The sequence below is a fragment of the Elephantulus edwardii genome, unplaced genomic scaffold (genome assembly GCF_000299155.1).
Source record: "Elephantulus edwardii isolate Elephantulus edwardi_28Jun2011 unplaced genomic scaffold, EleEdw1.0 scaffold00110, whole genome shotgun sequence".
Lineage (NCBI taxonomy): Eukaryota > Metazoa > Chordata > Mammalia > Macroscelidea > Macroscelididae > Elephantulus > Elephantulus edwardii.
In genome coordinates, this window is record NW_006399860.1 from 307727 (window position 1) to 332635 (window position 24909).

The 24909-nt window shown below is 46.9% G+C and overlaps 1 protein-coding gene across 1 annotated transcript in view; it reads right to left on the reverse strand.

The window, feature by feature from the left end:
* PKP1 (plakophilin 1 (ectodermal dysplasia/skin fragility syndrome)) overlaps positions 1 to 24909 on the reverse strand; it is a 54447-nt gene that overhangs the window by 25084 nt on the left and 4454 nt on the right. Inside the window, exon 2 of the mRNA XM_006892086.1 lies at positions 18138 to 18244. Within this exon, the coding sequence (XP_006892148.1) occupies positions 18138 to 18244 (107 nt within the window). The remainder of the gene's footprint in view (positions 1 to 18137; positions 18245 to 24909) is intronic.

The window sequence follows — 24909 nt, forward strand, 5'->3', positions numbered from 1 at the left end:
GCTGTTGATTATGACTCCCATCAGATTCACCAGCAAGCAGCACTAGAGACTTCTCTCGGGCCCTCAGGCTCTGGTCCCTGTCCTACGATGCCATCATGGCGACCTTCCTCAGACAAAGCCCTCATTAGCCATGCCTTACTTGACAGCCTGCAGTAACTCTCTATTACATACAAGTCAAACTCATCTGGCTGACCACACCCTGCCTATCCAGTCATCTCTTCCCCTCCCCAACACACCCCATCACTCTCCACCCTCCACCACAATATCACCCCTGCTTCTACTCAGACTCGCCCCATCCTGGATGATCTCGCTTGCCAATTAATCTCTTTTTAAATCCCCCATCTCTTCAAAGCCTCTTCTCAAACCTGTCATCTTCACAGACCCTGCTCTGATCCAGCCCAAAGCCCTTTCTCGAGAAGCACTAGTCCTCAGAGTTGGAATTGCTCATTCTCACCTGAGGTCTAGGTCATTCCTCAATAACTCATTCCCCAAGCTCTTGAGGGCAAGGTGGTCTCTACTGTGCAGGGGAGAAGGCTGAATGCTCAGTAAAAGTGGTGCTGTGATGTGTTCTAGGAGTTTGAGCTGAGGATGGAGACTCAGTCGAGGTGGCTGATGGACACTGAGGTTCCCTCAGCCTAGATGACCACAGGGGGAGTCACCATGAACTATGTGAGCTATGGGGGAAACATGAGGCTCCAGAGAAGGTGGGCTATTTTATGAGAGTGGTACAAAATCAGTTCACTCTGAGATGGTCTAGTACGCTTCTGGGGGATAAGCAACTGGTTGGCCAATTCTGGAAAGATCAGCTCTGAATGCCCAGACAGAAGCTTCCTGGGTCCCTAGGCGCTGGGTATGCATAGGGCAGACCAAGATGAAAAGAGTGTCTGTGTCCCCAGCTATTAGCCCATTTTGAAACCAAGCTTCTGCCAGCAAGGTGGGGCTTGTCAAACCGGCTCTCTAGTAGGACACACCCTGCTCTTCCGTGCCCCATTACACACACCCAGCAAAGTGCCCAGCAGAGCATCTCTGCCAACATAAATCCCCCTGTTCCCTTCCCAGGAAAGTGTGCATGCTCACCCAATCTCATGGGTTCTGTGTGCTCTCAGGTCTTGTCAGGGCTTCCCTGAGAGAAGACGTAGGAGGGAAGCTCCACAAAGGCATTTTCCACTTCATTCCTGCCACTCTCTACTTACTAGCCATTTGTTGTTGCAGGAGGAATGCAATGACACTCTTTCATCTTTTGGAGGCTGGGCAGAGCTGACCAGCTGCATGGAGGTGAGGCAGACCACCATATATGCTTCATCATGGCACACACCAGGGCAGAGGGAACTCTGCTCTGTCCTTTCTTGGGAGACTGGAGATTATAACTCGTCTCAGCTAGGGCTGCCCAGGAGGAAATATGTGAGGCTCAAAGGTGCTGAGAATTTTCCCAGAGGGCGAGGGGTGGCTGCTTACTCTGCAGTCTGAGTCAGCTCAGGAGCCACTGGGCCTGAGTCACTGAGGTGGAACGCCAGTGGAGGGGGGGGAGGGCGCTGGCAGCGGCCTCCTCCTGGGCACCCTTCCCCTTTGCTTAGAAGCATCCTAAGCTGGTACATTTTGGACAGGATAGTTCCACTACTCAGAAGCACTAATGTCAGGTAAACAGTGATAGTGTTTGGCCTTGGAGGAAGCTGTGGTGGGTGGTCCTGACTGCAGAGCCCTCTGGACCTGAGAAGGAAGGAAGAACAGCATCCATGATTCCATCACCAGCACCCCACGACCACCAGTGTCTGTCCAGGAGAGAGCCCAGGCCCAAAATTCCCTGCTAGGCATTGGTGACTGAAGGACAATGGCTGGTGCCTAAGATTCCCATCTACGGAGAAGAGACGCACAAGATGCCCAAATACCAGGTGTTGGCACATCCTGTCATGTAGATTTTTTTAACAGCATATTCTTTCCATTTAATTTCCCTGCTCCATTAATTCATTGTTGCACATTTTCCTCCCTGCCCACCTCTCCCCCCTGTTTATTTTTCTCTTTGAAGAAAAAAATAAAATTCTTTCATTGTTATACAATCCCCCGCAGTCCACAGTCGACTCTAATATGCATTTCTTTTTCTGCAATCTTGTCATGAAAAGAATACTTAATCATAAATTCCTTTTAAACTGTTCTCTCTCCCTCATCTGTTTAGGTATCCCACCAACCCTGATGTCAGTCTCGTTTTACAATAGTGGCACTATGCAGTATTTGTCCTTTTGTGACTAAGATATTTCACTCAGCATAATGTCCTCCAGGATCACCCATTTTGTATAATATTTCATGAGTTCCTTGTTTTTCAATGCAGCGTAGTATTCCATTGTGTGAATATACCACAGCTTCTTTATCCATTCGTTTGTTGATAGGCACTTGAGTTGTTTCCAACTTCTTGCTATTGTGAACAAAGCCACAATAAACATGGGTGTGCATATATCTGCTTGGGGGGCAGTTATGGTTTCTTTAGGGTATATTTCCAGTAGTGGAATTGCTGAGTCAAATGGTATTTCTATTAGCAATTTTTTGAGAAAGTGCCATACTGCCTTCCACAGTGGTTGCAACATTTTACATTCCCACCAACAGTGAATAAGGATTCCAGTTTCTCCACAACCTTGCCAGCATTTGCTGTTTGATGCGCTGTTGAATTTTGCTATTCTTACTGGGGTAAGATGATATCTCATAGTTGTTTTGATTTGCACCTTTCTTAAAGCTAGGGATTTAGAACATTTTTTCATGTATGTGTTTGCCATCTGACTGTCTGTTCATATCCTGTGTCCATTTTTCAATTGTGTTGTTTACCTTTATCTTGTTGTGGTGCTTGAGTATTTTATAAATTCTAGGTGTAAGTCCCTTATCAGTCCCTTGTCATTGTCAAATATTTTTTCCCAGTCTGTGGTTCAACACAAGAAAAACAATCAATGTAATTCATCACATAAACAAAGCAAAGAACAAGAACCACATGATCCTATCAGTTGATGAAGAAAAGGCCTTTGAAAAATTGCCACACCTTTTCCTGATTAAAATACTCAACAAAATAGGATTGGAGGAGAATTTCTTCAATGTAGTAGAAAGTATATATGCAAACCTGAGAGCCAACATTGTTCTCAATGGAGAGAGATTAAAGGCATTTCCTTTAAGAAAAAGAACTAGGAAGGGTGCCCACTATCACCTCTCCTGTTCAATATTGTATTAGAAGTCTTAGTGATAGCAATAAGACAAGAGAAGGAAATAAGAGGTATCCAAATTGGGAAAGAGGAGGTAAAATTATCTCTATATGCAGAGGATATGATAGTATACTTAGAAAACCCTGAAGACTCAGCAAGAAAACTACAGGCATAGTTGACCAATTCAGCAAAGTGGCAGGATACAAGATAAACATACAAAAATCAGTTGGATTTCTCTACAGTGACAAAAAGAATACAGAACTGGAGCTAAGAAAAACAATACCCTTCACAATAGCTAATCACAAGATAAAGTACTTGGGAGTAAATCTAACTAGAAGCACAAAGGATATATGCAAAGAAAATTACAAAATATTACTACAAGAAACAAAAAGAGACCTGGAAAGATAGAAGAATATCCCTTGCTCATGGATAGGAAGACTCAATATTGTGAAAATGACAATGCTACCAAAGGCTATTTACATGTTCAATGCAATCCCAATACAAATACCAATTTCATTCTTCAAGTAGATGGAAAAGGTAATCTCCAATTTAATTTGTAATGGAAAGTGCCCAGAATAAGCAAAGCATTCCTTAAAAAGAGAAACTCCCTGATTTCAAAGCCTACTACACTCCCATGGTGGTCAAGACAGTATGGTATTGGTACAATGACAGATCTATAGATCAATGGAATAGCATTGAAAATCCAGAAATTAGTCCATCTACCTATGGTCAACTGATTTTTGACAAGGAGATGAAATCAGTTAAGTGGGGAAATGACAGCCTTTTTAACAAATGGTGTTGGCAAAATTGGAAAACTATCTGTAGAAAACTCAAGCAAGATCCATATGCAAAAACCAACTCAAAGTGGATCAAGGACCTAAGACTAAAACCTAGGACTAGAAACTTCATTAGAGAAAAGCTTGGAAGAACTCTAGAAGCCCTAATTCACAACATAAACTGTCTTCCAAGCATCCTGAAAAACCTACAACCAGGGGATGAGTAGGACCTTCTAAGAATAAAATCTCTATGCACATAATCTAGATTTTTTTAAATGTGAAGAGATAGGAATTTGGATGTCCATTCTGAGAGATACGGCTAATGGTGGTAGGGTCCCTTATAACCATTAAAGGGTGGAAAGTGTGAGTGGGCATCAGTCGGCAGCAACACGTGGTGTGGAAGCTACAGAACAAATGTTCTAAAGGATCTAGAGAGCTGGCACTCAAGTTGTTGCATGAGTTGGAACCAACTCATTGCTGACCCTCTAGCATGTTTTTAGAGGCAGTAAATAGCAGGGAGGAAACTACCCATCCTTCTGCCACAGAGCAGCTAATGGATTTGAACTGTGTGCCTTTTGTATTGCAGTATAGCATCTTAACACTAAGGTACCGGAAAAGATAATCTAAAACTCCAGGAAACAGCCTGTGGGTCTTTTAAGGTGCTGGTCTCCCTCTCCATGAAGGTGATGAATTTTGGGGTCAGTGGGGTATTTTGCTCTCCTGGGATCCAACCTCCAACTCTCACTATCTGATTAGTTGAAGGTTTAGGTCCAGTGTGGCTCCTGGTGGTCTCACAGGTAGAATGGACAGTGCATCCTGACACCTGGTTCACAGACATCACTTCATGGCATTTCATGAGAAGTGGCTGCCTGACCTCCAGCACCCAGGTACGACCCTCCATGGGGTTTCTGAGGCTGTATACTTTAGTGGGAGGAGACTGCCCATCTTTCTCCCAAGAGCAGCTCTTGGGTTCGAACCACTAACCTTTCAGTTAGCAGAGAAACTCATACATCTCAATAGCAAAGAATTTCGGCTGTGGAGGTGCACCCTGCAGAAGACATGCTTTGGGCTGCTCAAAATGCCACCAGCATCTCTAGCCAGGCCCTGACACCTAGAAGACCTGCCCTCCTCAGGCATTCCAGATACAGGAGGTACACCCCTCTTATGGCTGATTATAGGAGGTCCAACAAGTTCCTCAGCTGTATGAGCCAACTCTACTGGACTGAAGATCTGGAATATTACAAGAGGAATGGTACATATAGGTGATTGGTTCTTCATCCTCCTCTAACTAGGCCTTACTCCAAGTGCACTGCTGAGCTCACACAAGTTGGCCCAGGAACACGGGGGACTGAGATGGGGTCCTGAGGCCTCCTGGGATTAATCAAGGCCTGTTGAACTTCTCTGACCATATTATGCTGGGCAACCCTACTGTAACTTCTGGGGTGGGGTGGAGTGAATCAGGAGGGAGGATATTGTAGGGATGGGCCATTGGTTGGCCCTGACCTCTCTGTAGGCTTCCTCCCAGAGTGTTTTCTCCCACTTGGTCTCCAACACTGTGGGGGGTCTTCCCAGAGCTGATTTGGGACACAGATGTGTAAGAAGTTGGGAGATTTTCTGGGAACTCTCACCAGGTTTGTTTCAAACTTCAGTCTCAAGAGAATTCAGCACTCCATGGCACTCAATGAACAAAAAGAGAGAACTATAGATTTTGCAATAATGTCACCTGTTAATGCTTCTGTAACTGCAGGTATTTGACTGGCCACCCTGGTGAGAGGTGTAGCTCCACTCGGTCACTCTTCTCTTTGGCAAAGGGCCTCAAACAGTGATGATATATTATCTAGACCTTCAGCTCTCTTACCCGATCAGAGTGCATCAGCCCTTCCTTATCCCCTGCCCAGAAACTCTTAGTGTGTAGGACACTCCACAGATAGTTGAAAGAACATGGCAGGGATTCAGGATACACTGCAATAACTAATGCCAACCAGCACAGAAAGCTCTTCCCTTTCCCTTCTTGATGACTATCTGTGTTTCTTTCTGACTATCAGGAAAAGAAAAAGGGGAGAGGGGAAGCAAATTTCTGCTGAAGAGATTTATTAAACAAACATATCCAGCTGAAGCTCTTTGGGCATGCTGTCAAAAGGGGCCAGTCCTTGGAAAAAGAGCTCATGCTGGGGAAGGTAGTGGGTCAGAGAGGAAGACCCTCCACAGGAAGGACTGGCATGCTAGCTGTAATAGGCTCAAGCATGTCAGAGATCGTGAGGCTGGTGCAAGACAGGACAAGATTCAGATCTGTTCTTCAGAGGGTTGCTATGTCATCAACGTAGCAATAACAACAGCTGGGGCTCTGGTGTAGGGAGCTGTGCTCACAACTTCCCTCTGTGATGGTTCAAATCCATCATCAGCTCCAGGAGAGAGAGAGCCAGGCAGTCAGTCTCTTCCTGTGCCATTTATCACTTTGGAAATCCTCTGCTTATCAGTCACAAGCCAGTTCTGTCTCCACGGCAATTAGTTTGAGTTCTGAGGGGTGTTTTGTTTTTTTGGTGTGTGCTGGAATTAAAATGTTGCTTAGTGTTGTTATGGGTTTTTTTTTTTAAATAACATTTTGTTTTATTCTACTTATTAGGGTTACTAACATCACAGCTAACCTTCATTTCTGGCAAGGGATACTGCTTTTCCATTTGAGTGAGTAATAAAAAGTTTTCTTTCAACATAAATGCATGGAAATGGAAAAAGAATTCTTTTCTTTCAGATGTAGCCATTTTCAGGAACGTTAATGATCTCAATTATCCTTAAGGCTGGTACCATGGCTTTAATATTACCAGCTTTGAACATTTCTGCAAAAACATAAAGAGGTAAGCAAGAAAAGGAATTTAAAATTAAAAAAGGTAAATATTTGTTGGTATGATTGTGTCACAAAAGTTGTGCAGGGATACAAAGGATTGATCTTGGGAAATACTATTTACAGAAAAGCAAAGGGAAGCGTGGTGCAAAAGCATGACAAGGAGCACCAGGCAAGGAGTCAGCAACTGAAAGGCATCTAGTCTGGGTCTTCCCACTTCCTGACTAGCTGTGCAGCCTTGGACAAGTCACGTCACCTCTCTGAACCCGAGTTTCCTCAATTACAAAGTCACCTGTAAAGTTTCTTCTCCTTTTGACAGTCTGATACAGCTTTTGCTCCTCCATCTCCTCCCAGGAGGGCTGCTTCTCCTTGCTGCCTCCAGAGTCTCAACTTCCCCCCCTTTCCAACCTCCCACCAAGATTTGACTGTTTTTCAGCTGAGCTTGCTCTCCCGGGGCAGGGAGGCCTCCGCAGAGACACGCCAGGGCCCTAGGGCAGAGCGCTGAGCCTCACCCCGGCAAAGGGTGGAGATGGCTCTTTCCACCCACTTGGGCAAGGCTGCTGCCTTTGTCTCATCAAGACCAGTGACAAAAAAGAAAACTCTGCAAACAGAGAAGAGGCACTCCGAAGATCTACCCAGGGCTTTGTTGGGGTGCTTCTTCTTCCTGTTCCCCCTTTGTGTCTGTGGCCCAACTGCCAGCTTGTCTCATCAGCTGAGAGGAGAGCTTGATTCTCTTTTCTCCCTGCCCTCTGGGCTCCTCTCCTCTCCCTCCCACCTCAACACTCCCCAATTCTAAGGGCTTTGGCTCAATTCTTGTCAATCTACTATGCAGGTTCTGGGCAAGTTCTTGCATTTTTCTGTGTCTTGATTTTCCTGAAAATGAAAAATCAGAATGACAATACGTGGTTTCTAAAGCTAGCTGCCTAAGAATAGCAGGATCCAGGGGAAGAAATGACAACATGAACATTTTGCATAAATTTCAAATGCCACACTAATTCAAGGTATTATTAAATGACTGGGACTAGAGACTGAAGTCTTTCCCACTGAGCACTGGAGATGAATGTGGTAGTGCTGGGGCAGGTTGACAAGCTGCCACTTGCCTTCTAATCCAGAACCAGAGAGCCCATCCCCAAACCTCCAAGACTAGGGCTTGAGAGATTACCTGGTCCCAACCCTTCATTTACACAAGAGGAAACTGAGGCCTGGAGAGAGTTCACTTTGCTGGTATTGCAAATTCAGCATTTAATCATATCTTCTCTGTGCTCTTATTTCATCTGTTAGTTGTTTTAACTGTAGTGTAAGAATGTGAAATACTTATTGCGAGAGTAGATTCCTTTTTGTTCTCCCTTCTTCCCCTGTAAAAGGACCAAGAGTTCTTTACTTCTACTTAAGTAAAAATAACAACAACAACAAAACCCCATGGTGGTTGGGTTGATTCTAATTCTGACAAAGCAGAGATGCTCCACAGGGCCTCTGAAGCTGTAAATCTTTAAAGGAGCAGACTCCCACATCTTTCTATTGCATGGAGGAGCTGGTGGTTTGAACTGCTGACCTCTTTTAAGCAGTCCATTATTTTTACCCACTCTACTACGAGGGCTCTTCTGAGTGAAATAAACAGTGACTCATTGTCATTAAGTTGGAATCGACTCATAGCTGATCCCCGAGTGGAGTTTCAGAGAGAAGACTGCCCATCTTTCTCAGAGCTGGCGAATTCAAACCAGTCACCTTTGCACTGGCAGTGTAACTCCTTAGCCACTACGTCTCCAGAACTCCCTTGAGGGAAATAAAGGAACTCATATAATTATTCTTATTCTTCCTATCTTCCCTGTAACTTTCCAGGGGTTACACTTTGCATATGTGTGTGAGGTAGTAAGTGGCCACTTGGCACAGAAATTAGTTGAATTTAGGTTCATCCCATGAAGTTCCAGTGGAGGGACGCTCTGTTGGGTTTGTTTATTGGAAAGCTGATGATTCCAATCTCCCCACTTCCTTGGCAGGAAGATGGCTTGTCCCCTCCCATAACGATTGGATTTGTTGCCTCAGACACCTGACGGAGGGCCCCTAAGAGTTGGACTCAGCCTGACAGAAGTGGATTTGGTTTTATCTCAGCCCTAGCTTTCCCAGGCAAGCCAAACTCCTCTCTCTACATCAATGGAACAGAAGTGCTTAATGATATGCTGACTGATGAAGGTGAAGGAAGACATAGACCAACTTGCGTTGTGTCTCATGAGAAAGGTCCATAGGGAGTCATGTTTTGGGCTGACAAAGCCTGATGTATCCCACAGGCTGTGTAGCCACCACTCTGGGCCCCTGGGCAGTGACATTTCTCCATGAACACTCCAACTAGATTGCCTTGGCTGCTGTGAGACTCCGCACAGCCAGGGAAGAGCCCATGGGAATCTGACATCTTCTGGGTCTTCACACTCAGGGTGGTAGCTCAGCTGACATGGACCTTCCTGAGTATTATCCTCCCTGCAACTGACTGGAGAAATGCAAGGAGCTATGAGACACCTGGAAATGCCACATTAAATCTGGCCCCATCCTTTGAGTGACACTCTTTGCAAAGAGTCAGAAAGGATGTCCCTGGGCCCCCCTCAGACCACAGTCTTTCTCTCACCTCCCATTCTCCTCTCAACTACCTATGTCCTCCTTCCTTTGTCAGTCTGATTGCACACAGCAGGAAGGAGCATGGAATACAGGTTGTCAGAGCAGTGAGGAGGCCAGCTGAGCCACTGTATGGTCTTAAACCTGCTGCCTAAGGGGCCACAAGGGCCACTTGGGCAGTGTACCCTAGGCCAAGGTTCTTTCCTTTTCTCCATATTATGTTGGACTCCAGGGGCCTCCCTAGCTGCCCAACCTCAGTCAGGAAGAGGGCGTCAGGTAGCTCTGAGAGTCAGAGCCACCTGTGCAGGGGAAGCAAGCACTGGAAGGAGAGAGAAGCAACACACATTGCAAGCATAGCCATTCTGATGGCCTGTGCCATGCCAAGGGACACTTCAGCGTCTAGCCTTTGGGCTGGTTTCCTTTGCAGTTTAGATGTAGGATAATCTCCAGCAGCAGCAGCAGCAGCAATCTGTTTGTGGAAGGAGCTTGTGCACTGGTCTGCCACCTCCATGAGGAGGGAGTATCCCTGGGAGCTGGCCCTCCGCTGGGCTCTCTCACCTCCACTCTCTTCCAGGAGGTACATTCTGTCCCGCAGCAAGTCAGATCCTTGCCTCTTCTTGTTGGTGATAGCCCTGGGCCCTCTGGGACCCTCCTATCTCCCAGGGCTGGGCACGGGTGGTGAGTCACAAGCTGGCAGCGGGGACACCGAGTTGGCAAACACATCAATCACTCCCTCTGGGAGCAGGCTGTGCGGTTGCTTGGGAATTGGAGCCCATGTCCACTCCATCTTTCCTGCACCTGGACTTTTCAAGAAAAGACAAGCACCATGTAGGTGTTGCCAGAGGAACTTGGTTCTTGGATCTGGACAGTGGAGAACGGGCAGAGGGAGCGGGAGTGGGTTTGCTCCTCAAGGTAGTGACTAGGCAGAAGTATTGTTGTGTCTCCGTCTCTCTCTGTGCAGCACTAAGGGAAAGAGGCTCCATCAACCCGCCATCCTGTGGCAAAGATTAATTAGCTTGTGCTTTCCTGATGCCTCGAAATGCTCTGATGAAAGCTGGGAGGAGTTACAGAAGCTATTATTTATCTGCAGTCTGGAGCAGAGGGTCTCAGCCAGAGAAGGTGGCCCTGGCCCTGGCCCTGCGCTGGCCAGGGGGAAACCACCACACAGATTTTGGGTACCGAAGCTTGTTACCACTCAAGAGTTTGTTTTCAAACCAGACAGAGTTGGCATTGAATGAGTCCTTGGCTAACACTGAGTCTATCTGCCTTGCTCTGTGGATGAGAAAACCCAAAGCATAGAAAGGTGAAGGCGTGTGGCCGACTGGCTGAGACTGGACTCCAGGCCTCCCTCTGCTGCTCAGGTATGTCATATTCTTAAGCCATCACCACCATCCCATCACCACTGCCTTTGACTTAAAAACTCAAATGCATGGTAGTCCTATCAGAACCAACTCATAGCTGACTCTCCAGTGGGTTTTTGGAGGCTGTAAACTGCAATTTGATGGCTGTAAATGTGGGAAGAGGTTGCCCATCTTTCAACCATGGAGCCGCTGGTGGATTTGAATCACCAGAGAGGAAACACCTTTGGGTGAGAGGGACAACTCCTTATGAACTACTCCACCAGAGGTTCCCCACTACCTTTGAAATAGTCATTATTCACCCATTTCACAGTTAGGCAAGCTGAGGTTCAGCCAGGTTAAGAATCTGAAGGCAACGTGAGAGACTGAGTGCACACTAAGAGATAAAGCTAGGATTGGAACCTGAAGCTTCTGGCCAAACCCCAGGGTTTGTTCCACCACGTCCAGAACTCTGGGAACCGACTGTTAACTGTGGGTTTGCCGGTTTCTGCTGCTTCAAGGGCAAGAGTCCTGTGTGTTTTTCTTTGCATCCCCTCTGCAGTACCTGGCCCATGCTGCTGCCCTCAGAAGCTCAACTGACATCAAGAACTGTGACCACATAGTGCTCAAAACAGGCAAACTGTTACTAAAATCTGTTATTAAATCTGCAGAGGCAGATTTCTACTTGGTTATATACTTGGGGATTGTCACCCTTAGGATAGCCAGATGGATTTAACTGAGCATGGCTGGGTGATCCAGTGTGGTGGTTGCCACGGTATGTCCTGTTTTCCACATACTAGCTGTTAGTGCCTGACAGTCTTCTCTCTTCTTCAGCGTAGAGGTGGAGCAGGATGATCTAATCAAACTAATAAACAATGAGAATTTCGTCTGAAATTACACCCCGAAGAAATGAATGTGCAAGGTATACTTTTGGATTTGAAAACAGGAAAATTTTTAGAATTGAAGTTGATAGAAAAGGGGCTATTATCTAATTCAGAACCATTCCCTGGAAATAAAAATCAACCACTTGCTTTATCTTCATCCAGACCAAATCCTTGTAATAAATGCCTATTTTCAGTTTAAGAATAGAAGGGCTGTGCCTTTGGATGGCTCCTATTTGCCACTGTCCTCATTGTGGTTTGCCAGTGACCCAAGAGAAGGAGCTCAAAGACCCTTAGCAATAATTCCTAAGAGGGTTCAAAATGCCTGTCTTCTCACAAGAAATGGCTTATCCTCCAGGAATTCCATTCAGGTCCCGAGGTAGTAGCAGAGGGCCTCATGGGGTCTTGTTTTCACTACAGGGAGTGAGGTGATACTTTGACATGAGATTGTCCAACTCAAATGCAAGTCACTCAGTTAAATCTGAATTTCAGATGTTGTTGTTACATAAAGTTGAGTTGCCTGTGACCCATAGTGCCCCTATGTACAATAGTTCTGAACCCTGGCCTATCCTGAGCCAGTCTCTCTGTCTCTGACACACCTACCCCAGTAATCACAATTACTATGCCAACCCATCTTATCTGAGATCTTCCTCTCCTGTACTGTACCTACACCTTTCAAAGTATGATGTCCTTCTCCAAGGACTGGTCCCTTCTTGCAATATGCCCAGAGTATATGAGATGGAGCTTCAAAATCCTTGCCTCCAAGGAGAAACTTGATTTTACCTGCTCCAAGACAGATCTGTTTGTTCTCTTAGCAGTTCATGTATATTCAATACTTTTCTCCAGCACCACAGCTCAAAGGCATCTATTCTTCTTCTGCCATCCTTAGTCATTGTCCAGCTCTCTGATGCATAGCAAGGAATTGTAAAAAGACCAACAACAAATAATTTTTTGGTTTATCCACCCCACAGCTGCCATCATGTCAATTCTGACTCACAGCAACCCTGTAGGATACAGCAGACTTACCAAATTCACAAATCTTCACAGAAGTAGATTGCATCTTCTTTCTCCCAGAGAGCAGTGGGTGGGTTCAAACTTTGTGGTCAGCAGTCAGTATAACCACTATAGCACCAAGGCTCCTTTCTTAGTGTTAAATAGGACCCCAGTATTGTATTTTATCTAGTATGTGTATCCTGCCCCCCAGTAATGCTTACAGCTGAGGAAACTCAGCTTAAAGTCTAGAAAACCATGGCCACCCTTGTGCCTCTTTGAAGCAAAGTTGACTCCCAAAGAGGAAATAGTTTTGGATGCAGGAAAGTGGGGAAGAGAAAGAGGACCCTTTGCCAGTCTCTAATACGTGGTTGCAGTGTTAATACACTGAGACTGCAAAAGAAAGCATGACAGGAAGTGCAAATGTCTAGCAATTAGAAGACTAGGTTAGGAGTCAGGAGACCAGGGTTCTAGTCTGCTCTACTGTCAGCCAACTGTGTGTCATCCTTTGATGGGTCATTTGTCTTCTTTAGACATGAGTCTCCTCAACGCTAAGTTGGCCCACTGGGGCTGCCATATTTCACAAGTCTGGTTCTGAGACGGGAATAAACACAGGTGAATCTGTCTGTGAAACTGGACAGAAGAGCTGAACCTGAGGTCCTGGGGCTTCAATGTGGTCAACCAACAGACACTTGTTTCCAAAGGGGAAGGAATAAGAGTGGCCAGTCAAGAGAGGAGAATGGCTGGACAAATGACCCTTTTTGAACCAATCTTCTCGATCTTAAGCCCCCCTATGTTTTCGGTTGCCCGTTTTGTTATCTTTTATAAGATGACTTTGCTGTATGTACTCCCTGCCATAGAATCCATTTCATTTCTCCTATAGGACTGAGTGGAACGGCCCCAAAGGTTTCCAAAACTGGTAAGTCTTTATAGAAGCAGATTGCCTACTCTTTTTCCAGCAGAAGAGTAGGTGGGATCCAACTGCCAACCGACCTTTGCATTAGCAGCCAAGAGCTCTAATCACTATGCTCCTTTAAACTGTTGGAAGTTTGGCTTTATTATAAGACTAACTCTCTGTATTCAATTTTCCTAATTCATGACATAAGTGATTATAGGCTATAAATAGTATGGTAATTTTTTTCTTCTTTTGGAAAGAATTAGATGGTTTTCTATCTCCTGATATAGAAAATGAGGGAATATGAGGTAAAAACTTTAAAATAATACTACTGCTTTTTGAACATTAAAAAAACCCCAAAACCACACTCCAACCCTAACTTCCTTTCTGGTATTGCTTTCAGATTCATTACATATTTAAATAAAATCTATCTTTAGTGGTGACAAATCTTTGTTATCTAAGGGTGGATTTAACATTTGGAATTGGAGTCCAATCTGAAGAGTGAGGTGTTCAAAGTGAGTAGTGTCACTTCTGGTCAAGGGCAGCAGCAAAGAGAGGTTTGTTTTCTTTGATGGGTCCTAAAATGATCCTGAAAAGAATCTAAAGTTTTCAGTTGTTATATGCCACTGAGTCAACTATGACTCACGGTGACCCTGTGAACCAACACATCCAAACCTGAACCCTGTCGTATCTTGTACAAGCCTCATCATCTCCAATATACTTGAGCCCACTGTTCTAGTCACCGTCTCAGTTCATCTCATTGAAGATATTTCCCTTTCACACTGACCCTCCACCTTTCCAAGCATGATGTTCTTTTCCAAGGCCTGGTCCCTCCTGGTAATGTGCCAGAAGTACATGAGATGAAACGTCACCATTCTTATGTCCAAGGAGCATCATGCTGGTTGCACTTTCTCCGAGACATATTTGTTGGCAGTTTGTGGAATGCTCAGGAGCATTTTCAGAGGTTCTGGAAATCCTTTGAGCAATGGCAGTATTGGTGGAAGACTCCAGTACAACTACTGCCTTCCGTGTGTGTGTGTGTGTGTGTGTGTGTGTGACTAGAAGTTCACTGAGGGCAAAGACGGGCCATTTTCACCGACACATCTATAGCACCCAGCTCTCAGCCTTTCCCTACTCGTTACTCAACACAAGTTGGCTGACTGAATGAATATAAAGCATCTGTAGGAAATGGTCCTTCATCAGTGTTGAGCTCCTGAGAACATGCTGACGATGCCTGTACTGACGAGCCACACCCTGGCCCCTCCGCACTTCCTGCTTTCCGCTGCCATGTTGGTTTAACCAGAGGGAAGGAAATAAAATGGTTCTGTGCCAGTTGTACCAACCATGGGAAGATCCCATAGGCAAGACATTAGCTCACCACCGCTGATCTCTATTCCCTCTCCTCCAGCGCTTCTTCTCCCTGAGTCGGGACCCTGTTGGTTTTGCTCAGTGCTCGGCTCATTATCTACGTCTGGCTCCAATATCAATGATCCCATTTCCTCCCGACCTGGCCCACTCCCCCTGACAAACCCTCATGTGTGCTCAGCTCCTCCCTGTTCCCATAGCCTCTCCTGAACTGAGAGGAGACGGGACGTGCCTCAGCAGCTACCTTGCCATGAGTCATGTCTGAAGTCCCTCCAGCAAGGAGGGTTGGGTCTGAGGGTGGGGGGAAGGAAAGGATTTTCATTGGTTGGTAGAAAATGGGTACGGGGAGGGGTGAGGGCAGAGTAGGAGCATTAAAAGCTGGTGAGATAACTGGGGATTGAGTTAATTAGGCAGAAGCAAAAAGCTCAACATGGGCCATACACAGGTATTTCTTAGAGATCCCTCCCCCAGCGAGTGCTCTTATAATTAATGCTCAGTTATGAATTTCTGTGTGTAGGAGCCACACATTATCCACTTGACAACAATGCTCAGTCAATGAAACATGACATGAAGCTGAGAGTGAGACAGACACAGGAGGTAACACCATCCCAGTTTACAAATTAAAATGGATGCTTAGAGAGAGAGAGGTTAAGAGGTTTATCTGAAGTCACAGAGCCAGTGAGTGGCACAGCCTGGCCCAAAACCTGAGCCTTCCAGCCTCTGAACCCATTAAGATCATGTCTGAGACTTCTGTACTGTCAGCCTGATTGCTGGTCCAGTGACCAGCCTTCCTTGGGTCTTCACACACTGCATTCATTACCAAGCCATTTTCAGAGTCAGCCTGGTTATCACGCTTTGTGTCAAAGCTCTTTATTCACATCTAGGCCTTGCTGGCCAGCTTAATGGGCTCAGCCATCCATATTTATGTGGCATTGAAAAGAAGTCAGTTGACTTTAAAAGTCAGGGAATAAAAAAAGGAAGATTTGCAGAAAGTCTCGTTAACTCTTCCCCAACCTGTAACATGAAAGCAAGATCCTCCAAAATGGGCCCCAGCAAGATGTTTTTTCCCTTGTTGTGTACCGTAAAATCAGATCTGACTGGCACAGGAGGAGATTGCCCCTCCTTTTCCAGCACAGCATCTGGTGGATTCGAACCGTGTGCCTTTGGGATTTCAGTGCAGCTTCTTAGCACTAGGCACCCAGCAAGAATTTAAGAAGGAAGAAATCAAACTATATGGACACCTGCATAATGACGATCCAGCCTCTTTTTTGGCCATGTCTTCAGGACTTTCAAAAAATCAGGGTGACAACCCTGAGCCTTGTGGCTCAAAGCACATACCACTCAAAGGTGCCTCAAGGACACAGTGTCCCCAGTTTCTCACGTGAAAGCAGCCTCTGTCTCCTTTGTACCATGACTTAAGGTCTTCCAAAGGAACAAAGGTATCCCAAGAATAATACAAGTTAATGTTGAAATCAGCAAAAATAAATGAAAATCAAAGAGTTTGGGGATATCATCTAGCTCAATGGTCCTGATTTACGGTAAAAGAAAACTCCTGCCCTGGCTTGTGAGTTTGTATCAAGAGCTCTTAATATTATGCTTGGCAGAGGGCTAGGGCTCAATAAATACTTGTTCAATACATAGTTGGATGGGTTGAGATTACCCAGAAAGATAGTGACAGAGGCAGAATCAAAGGATCTAAGATAGTCTCTGTGATAATTAATAAAAGCATCTTAGGGGGCGCTGGCTGAAAATCGCCTGTGACTTCATCCATAGCCACTGGTGAGAGTCCGCGCCTAGAACCATCAGGGGCTTTAAGCTCGTTGCCCACTGCTGTGGTGTGGACAGCTGAAATCCAGGCCCCAACAGGCACCTGGGGGGGGGGGAACCCAGACTCTACTTCACGCTCTGCTGGAGAAGGAGGGGCAGTCTCCTGTACCAGTCAGATCCAGTTTGACGGTACACACACACACACACACACACACACACACACACACTTCTTCTTTTTTAAAAAAAGACTACTTCAGCTGTCGCGGCCCTCTGCCCGGGGCGGGCTGCCCTCGGCCCCCTGCCCGGGGCAAGCCATCACAGCCCCCTGCCCGGGGCGAGCCGTCGCGGCCCTCTGCCCGGGGTGGGCTGCCCTCGGCCCTCTGCCAGGGGCGAGCCATCATGGCCTTCTGCCCGGGGCGAGCTGCACTTGGCCCCCGGCTCGGGGCGAACCGTTGCGGCCCTCAGGAGCAAGAAGGCAAGCAGCTGTAACCCAAGACCACCAGTAAGGTGATAAAGCGTCCTCCCTTGCCCCCTTTATATCTACGCCCCTGTTCAGCATGAAGAAGCCAGAGAGTCAGCATCCAATTCCCAAACCAATAAGACAGTTGGTTTAATTACTATTGGAAAATGCTTGTCTTTCCTCTGTAGCATCTGGTCCCCACTGGACCCTCATCATTTCCTTCACCTGCTCCCCCCACCGACCAAACTGTGCAGCTCTGCAACTACATCCTGGCCCATCCTCACCCTTCTGCCCCCAACCCTCACCTCCTTGTACCCTCAATATGTTTTTCCCAATAAAAAAATATTAATAAAAAAAATAAAAGCATCTTAGGAACTATTACAAATGAGGGTTTTTACATGCACATTATCTCATGTAAATCAGATAATAATCCCAACATATGGACTTTGCTTTGTTCACTTTCTAAGTGATGAAACTGAGGTCCAGATGTTGAAGGCATTTACCCAAGAGACAGAATTTGAACCTAGGCTTGTCTAACTTACAAACTCCAACACTCGAGCACACAGTGTTATACTCAAGGTCACTTAACTTAAGGTTTACTCTCTTCTCTCAGAGGACCTTCTAGAGCCCCTTCCTTGGCCATAAACAAAGCTTTAAGAGATAGCTCCCTTTCACAATTTTCTTAGAAACATTTAACGTGGTCTACAAACAAGCACAGAATATTTGCACTCTTCTTAAATCTATGGTTAATTAAGACGTATTGAGAAAAGAAATACATGAAATATTTTCTTCTCTTGATGTTTCTTCTTTTTTAAAATGCTTCCATTTGAGGCTTTCTGAAATATTCTATCAGCCCAAATAGGAGATATGAAGAGACACCTATGAAGAAAGACCTAGACAGAACTGGTGGTTTTATTTCACAGGTCAAAGCAGTCCCTTTGCTGCCTGCCTCAATCTTCTCAGTAACCACAGCAAGTTTTTACCATCACAATCCCCAAGCCAGCCCCATATGCTCTCTAAGTCTTTTTGAATAAAGTAGTTCCTTACCGGATATCCCCATGAGCCATTTCCTGCCTGGAATTTGGAGTAGTAGGAGCTCCGGCTGGTGGTCCCATAGCTGTTGTAATTGTCAGCTAAGCCATCGTACATGGAACCTTGAAGGTAAAGGAAGGGGGTTAGGAAAGCAATAGTCAGGTTCTTCATCCCCCTTCTACCCCACGGTGTCACCTCTGCATCTAGGTCCACCATGCCCCAGAGAGGACGTCAGCCTACACTCCTGGAGGAGAAGGGTGGGATGTCATCAGGGGTCAACTTCGTCTGACCACCACATCCTTCACAGCCAGGACCAATGAAAAGCCCAGCAAGACTGTTGTAGAGAGAGCTCTTGGCGTGCTGGCCAAACACTTCCCGGGGGCCAGGGGGTTGTCCTGCTACAGGGGGTAGTCCAGTTGTCACCTACAGGCAAGGAGCTGGCTTGAAGGACATCTGAGTACTGCTGTGCCATTCCAAGGAATCATAACTCCATGTTCCACCAAGATAAGCTTCCCACCTGGGAAAGTCAGGCAGGAACTCGCCATTCCAGGTCCAGAGCTCTGAGGTTAGGGCCACAGAGCAGCAATGACTGGCTGGTCTGAGCCAGGCAGGACTTCGGTTTCAAACCTCCATCTGGCCCCCACCAATGAGCAGGTGACCTCCCACTCCCTCCTTCCTCTCCTCGAGGCTCTAACAGTTGGTCAAGGGGGAGCAGCCATCAACCTCAAAGGGCCTCTGGGATGATTAATTAATGTTTTCAGTGTGTTTGGAGACCTACAAATGACAGGCTCTCGGGGAGGACAGAGTGTCATTAGGGTTATTAGCAGCAAAGTGGCCTTGAACTACAGAAAGCAGAACAGGATTTGGGGCTTTTTGTGGGGACACCCCCTTCTCTTCCCTTTCCTGTATTTGAGGTGGACTTGAAAGAATGTTCTCAACTCCATGCAAGCTAGTCTGCTTACCCATCATCTTTGGAGATGTGCTGGCTTTTCACAATTTGCTCACACTATATCCCCTTGGAGTCTGCCTTCCCTCCCTGGCCACACCATATAATCTCCCCATCTTCCCAAGCCAAGCGCCAGACCTCACCTCCTCCAGGAAGCCTTTTCTGACAAGTACGCCCAAGGCAATCTCCCCTACCTCTAAACAGTGCTGTGTGTACTCCTAGTCACATCCTGCCAGGTGTCCCATTCTTTCAGCTACCCTGTGAACTCCATGAGGGCCAAACCACCTCATCCAGAGCAACTTTGGCCTCTTTCTGGGCTTCTTTGCTACATGATGTGATCTGAGAGCAAAGATAAGCTCCAGTGAGAGAGTTTTATTGCCAATGCAGGTGCCCTGGTGGTGTGTGATGCATTGTGTGTGCGTTAAGTGAAAGGTTAGCCATTTGATCCTACAGGAGAAGAGTAAGACTCAGCCTTATTAAAATGTACAGCCTCAGACACCTGACGGAAGGTCCTCAAGGGCCAGAGCTGACCCAATGGCAGTGGGTCTGGTAAGTCTTATGTGGAGTGCCAGAGTGGTATGGAAGTGTTTGGCTACAATCAGAAAGGCTGACTGAAACATACCCTATGATGCTTTGGGATAAAGGCTTCGAGATCTACTTTCAGAAGATTACAGTCAATGAAAAGCCTATGGAGTACAGTTCCACTTCAAAACACACGAGGTTGTAGGTATGAGTTGGAAGCCACTTGTGAGCAACTGCTTTGGTTTTTAGTTTTCAGTTTTCTTTTTTTTTTTCAATCTCTAAAGCAGCCATCCCATGTATACCACAGTAGAATTGTGCTCCATGGGGTTTCAGAGGCTGATTTTTCAGAAATTTGTCTCCATGCCTTCTTTCTGAGCCCCGACTGAATGGATTCAAACTTCTAACCTTTGGGTTAGCAGTTGAATGCACCAATCATTTTGTGAGCAGGAGCTGATTCAACAACAGCTGGCTGCCTCTAAAGTGATGGAAGACTCTTACATCAAAAGTGTCATCTAGGAAGGACAGGGTTTGATTGTGATTCATCTGCCTAAATGAGCCCCTCCTTCCATCTGCTGTACCCACTCAGACTCCCAAAATTTTTCAGGGACTGGAATATCTGAGCTGTATCTGCAGCAGCAGAGAATAGAAGAAATAGCAATGGGGCAGCCTTGGAATGAGGCAGGCATTCCTCCTTGGGATAGCCCCTTCTGTCCAGCGGTCAGATGTCCACCTTTTACAAGTCACAAGGCAGGACACGGCCTCCCACTCTCATCACCCCATCATAACAGATCAACTGGGCATTAGGGCTGAGGTAGAGGCAGAAAGGTCTTGCCTAGGAGTGAGGAGATGCTGGATTTGGTCATGACTCTGGGACTTGGGCAAGCCACCTGCTCTCTGTAAAAAGAGGAGCTGACCTCTCTACACCCCAAAGGCCTCACAGAGCCCCAGTGTTCTGTGATTGTGTGATTTAGTGAGGCATGCCCAATGGGATTCAGAGAAGTCTGACTCAGCTTACAGGGGAGAATGGTCTATTCCTCTGGGTCATCTCAGAGTCTCCCTCATCCCTGAAAGAAGCTCCCAACCACACCAGTCTCAGAAGCCCCTGGCATGGGCCTGACTCCTGCAGGGACTTCTTCTATGAGTGACATCCAGGCCTCTGCCCTGAACCTATGACTTCCTCCAAGCTCCTGTTGGGTGCAGACAGCCTCCTTCTGTCCTACAAGCTGCCTTCCTGGGAAGGCTGCCTTCTTGGGGACACGCCTGGAGACCATCTCAAGGCTGCAGCCACATGTCCTCCATCAGGACCCTGGGCTGCCAGATTCCCAATCCTGCCTGCCTCCTCACCACCCTGCTTACTTCATCCATCCTTCCCCAGGCCTGGCAGGCCTGAATTTGCTTGGCTTTCACCCCAAGAGTGGATATTTCTCACCAAAGGGAAGGCATGGGTCAGCCAGCTGCTTCTAGATGGAAGATCTAGGGTGGTGACAGGCAATAGTTTCTCAGAGCCCAGGAGAGGCCTCCTGCTGAGAGAAACTTCTACTGGACCTCACCCTTTCTGAGAGAGGATCTGTCTGCAGTGCTGTCCAGTGCCCTTGAGGTCATCCAGATGCAGCAACTCCTCTCCCCTCCTGCCTCCACGCCCTGCCCCACACTCTTCTCTGTGCTGGGTGAGGACTCCTACAGTGAAGACAGGGCGGGCAAGAGGACCTCTGGAATGCTAATAATTCCCAAAGCCAGTTTTCAAGTGCCTGTGGACTCCGCTGATGATGAATGTGGGTAGGTCAATGCCTCTGGGCAGCATCTTCCTCTAATTGGAGTCCAACAACCCCATGCCTACCTCAAGCTGCGATGTGCAGCTGTGAGAGTGAGGCTTCCTCACACCAGCTGGTACTGCTTCTCTGACAGAGGCCAGCTTCACTCGGGACTGAGGAGGTGTGAGCAGGGAGGAGTCCAGGGACATCACACACCTGTAGTCACACCTCACAGTGGGCCAGAAAACCAAGGGTGCAGCCGAGCTCTGTCTGTTAGAAAACTTTGTATAGAATGCCCCATTCCTTTCTTCTAACTCTGATAAGGTTCACCTGGTCAAGTTCCACCACAAGAAAATGAGGTTTCTCAACAAACATTGGCTCTGAAGGCTTCCACTGCTCCCTCTGGTCCCCTGGCTTCCCTAGAGCTATTTTTCCCCCCTTCTAGGAAGCCTTCCTTGATGAACTCCAGCAGGTCCCCACCAACTCCTGGTGGGCTGTCTTCTTCTTTCAGGACCAAGGTACTTTCCCCACTACTAGTACATGCTGGGAAGGGTGGAGGGTCGGCGAAGGAGAGCAAGACCCTCAACCAGGTGGATCGATACGGTGACTACTGCAATGGACTCTTGTGTGTCAGGAAGTAAGTCTGAGGATGGCACAGGACAGGGTTCAGATCTTTTGCTCATAGGGTCACTATGGGTCGTACCTGACTCGACAGCACCTAATAACAACAGTATATGCTTTGAGAAACATAGCTTTCCTCTGTCCAGTTTCTTGGGCACCGGGCCGAACTGGACTGAGCTGACCATTTCTGACAACTAGTTCCTGTTCCTGCCCACTTTGTGGTGAAGGTGCTCAGATACGTGGTGACTAAGAGACTGAAATTCCTCCGTTTACTTCCAGAATAAAACCAGAATTCTAGTCCATCAAACTCTCCACTTAACCAAGGAGCACCTGGAAATGGATCAACCAGAGAATAAAGAGCAGTCCAGTGCAGCCCCAAGGCTACCTCCTCAAGTAGAATTTTAGGTTCTAAAGGAGACTGGTTTTAGGTCCCTCTCCCTCTCACACCCAGTTGACCCCATAGGATCACCCCCTAACCTCCCAGGCAAGTGTTTATCTTCCACTATTCTATCCAGACAGACTCAGACACTGTGTGAACACAAAGATGGCTGCTTTCCATTCAACATAAACATTCCAAGAGGTGTTTGCTCAAGTCAAAACCCCCAAGGTCAAGGTTGAATGTCTCACAGATTTCTTTCTGCTTTGCTAACAAATAGCCCACGCTGTTCAGTCCTCATAGCTGGCTTCATTTTATACCAATGTCTCAGGATGTAAAACTGGAGTTGGAGGGAAAGCGTGTTAGCAAGTTTACTGCTCAAATAACCAACATCCCTGGATGTTGCTTCCACTTGGTGTGTCGACACGAGAGCAGCCTCTCCGTACCACCACAGCTCTCCAGGCATTCTCACCGGCAGCAGCTTTGAAAATGGAGGCAGCGCCTTTGTGATTCGACGTGGAAGTTTTTCTCCAATGAGGACAGGCAACCCTTTGCCAGGATGACTCACCTTCTTCCACCTCCAAGCTTTCAACCAGGTCACACCCACCGCACCTGAAACATTCTTTCTCTTCTTCTCAGCCAAGCCCTCTCCCTGCATTCAAAACCTTATACAAAAATCAGCTTCTCAGGGAGCTGGCCCCACCCAGAGCCCAGCACTCTAAACCCTCCCAGAAGAACCACCATCGTCAGCACTCTGTCCAACTGCTCTCCTCAGCCTGGGCTGCCTCTTGTGATTCACAGAGCCTGGTTTCTGTGCAAGGTGCATATACGTACACTTAGGTACCTTTGTTTCTGAAAGCAATAAAGCTGGGAACTATCTGAAACAAGGGATCTTCTGCTCCTACCAGATCTTTAACCCACCCTTTACCCCACAGAGAAAGGTCTCAGAACCTTGCCTTCTCTGGCCAACCTGCTGCCTACCATTGATCATGTCCCTCTTCAGGGTCAATGGTCATCAGAAGGGCCACCCATCTCATTGAACCTGTCTCCTCGGTTAGTTAGGGACACTTATTTGAGAGTAAATTGCTCTAGTGGTCTAAATATTTCTGAGTCTGTCCTCCACAAAGCCAAGCTCACTTCTAGCTTCCTCTACACTAGAATACAGCTTCCTTGCATGAAAGTCCATTATCTTTAAGCTCCTCTTCTTCACCCACTGAAATCTCTCCCACTCACGTACCCAGGAAGGCTAAGCCTATAGTCAGAGGAATTCAAATTAGACAATAAGAAGAACAGCCAAGGAAGACAGTTCTGAGAAAACTCCTCCTGAGATTTTTCGAGAGTGGGCAAGGGTTCCACCTGTGGGATGGTTCGAATGCTTTAGGGAGGGGAACCTCAGATATCACTCCCACTCCCACCGCCCTGCCCTGCTGGGGGCATTGTCAACCTGCCTCCCCTCTCCTGGAGTTTCCTTGAGCCTGAGGAGGCCAAGGAGTTCAGCACAACCTCACCAGGCACTCTGGTGTGGTTCGTGCCCTTTGCCTGGGCACATGTACAGAACAGAAATGCCGCAACAAATTAGGCTGCTGCGGCCTGCACGCTCTCCTCTCCCTCACCACCACACGTGACTGTGGCTGGCGCTGCTGGGACGTGTTCAAGCCCAGCTGGGCCAGAATGCTGCTCCTTCCTGATGAGCTGTTTGGGATCTAAACCTAAGGATTGAGCAAGGGCGGGAGGAAGTGTCCTGTGGGGATAGGACTGACACTGGGAAGGGGCACGGAAGTGAGTCTGTGTGGGCCTGACCAAAACTCGGTCACTTGGCTAGGGGTCCAGTGTTTAAAAGGGTCACCAGCAATTAGTGCATGCAGTATGGGGTGTGTGTGTGTGTGTGAGAGAGAGAGAGAGAGAGAGAGAAAGCAGAGAGATGCATGTCAGTAAGTGGCCTCCAAGTGTCTTCATAAGAAACAGCGATGAGAACAATGCTTCCAGCACTTTGTTAAACATCAGAATCTCCTGATGAGCTATTTAGCATGTCTTCATGCCCAGATCAAATCTTTATCCCTTACTAATTAATTCAGAATTTCTAGGGGTGGAACCCAGGAGTCAGTAATTTTTAAAGACACTCTCAGGTGATTCCAATGTGTAGCCAAGTTGGAAAACAAGAAATGATGAGATTTTTATAGTAGAAAGTTTGATTATAATACTAGAATGCTTGCAAGTGAGGCAAGATAAAGTGATATGCCTTGAGGGGAGAGGCTTTTTGTGGGACAGCTGCAGGTGAGCTGTGAGGTTTGGGCAAATGGTTTGCAGATGCAGGAAATGAGACAGTTTATTCTCAAAGAGAGTTAACATGTCAAAACTCTTCTGAGGTGCTCGAGCTCAGCTGCTTATAGTTACAGAGACACAGAGAGAGGTAGTGACATGCTCAAGATCTCGAACCAGTCAGTAGATATCCGAATCACAGCTCAAACCTCCTACAAACACCAGCTCCTTCAAAGCACAAGCTGCAAGGGGTGTGTGTGTGTGTTTGAATGTATGTAGATATGTGTAGATGTGAATATGGGGGTGGTTATA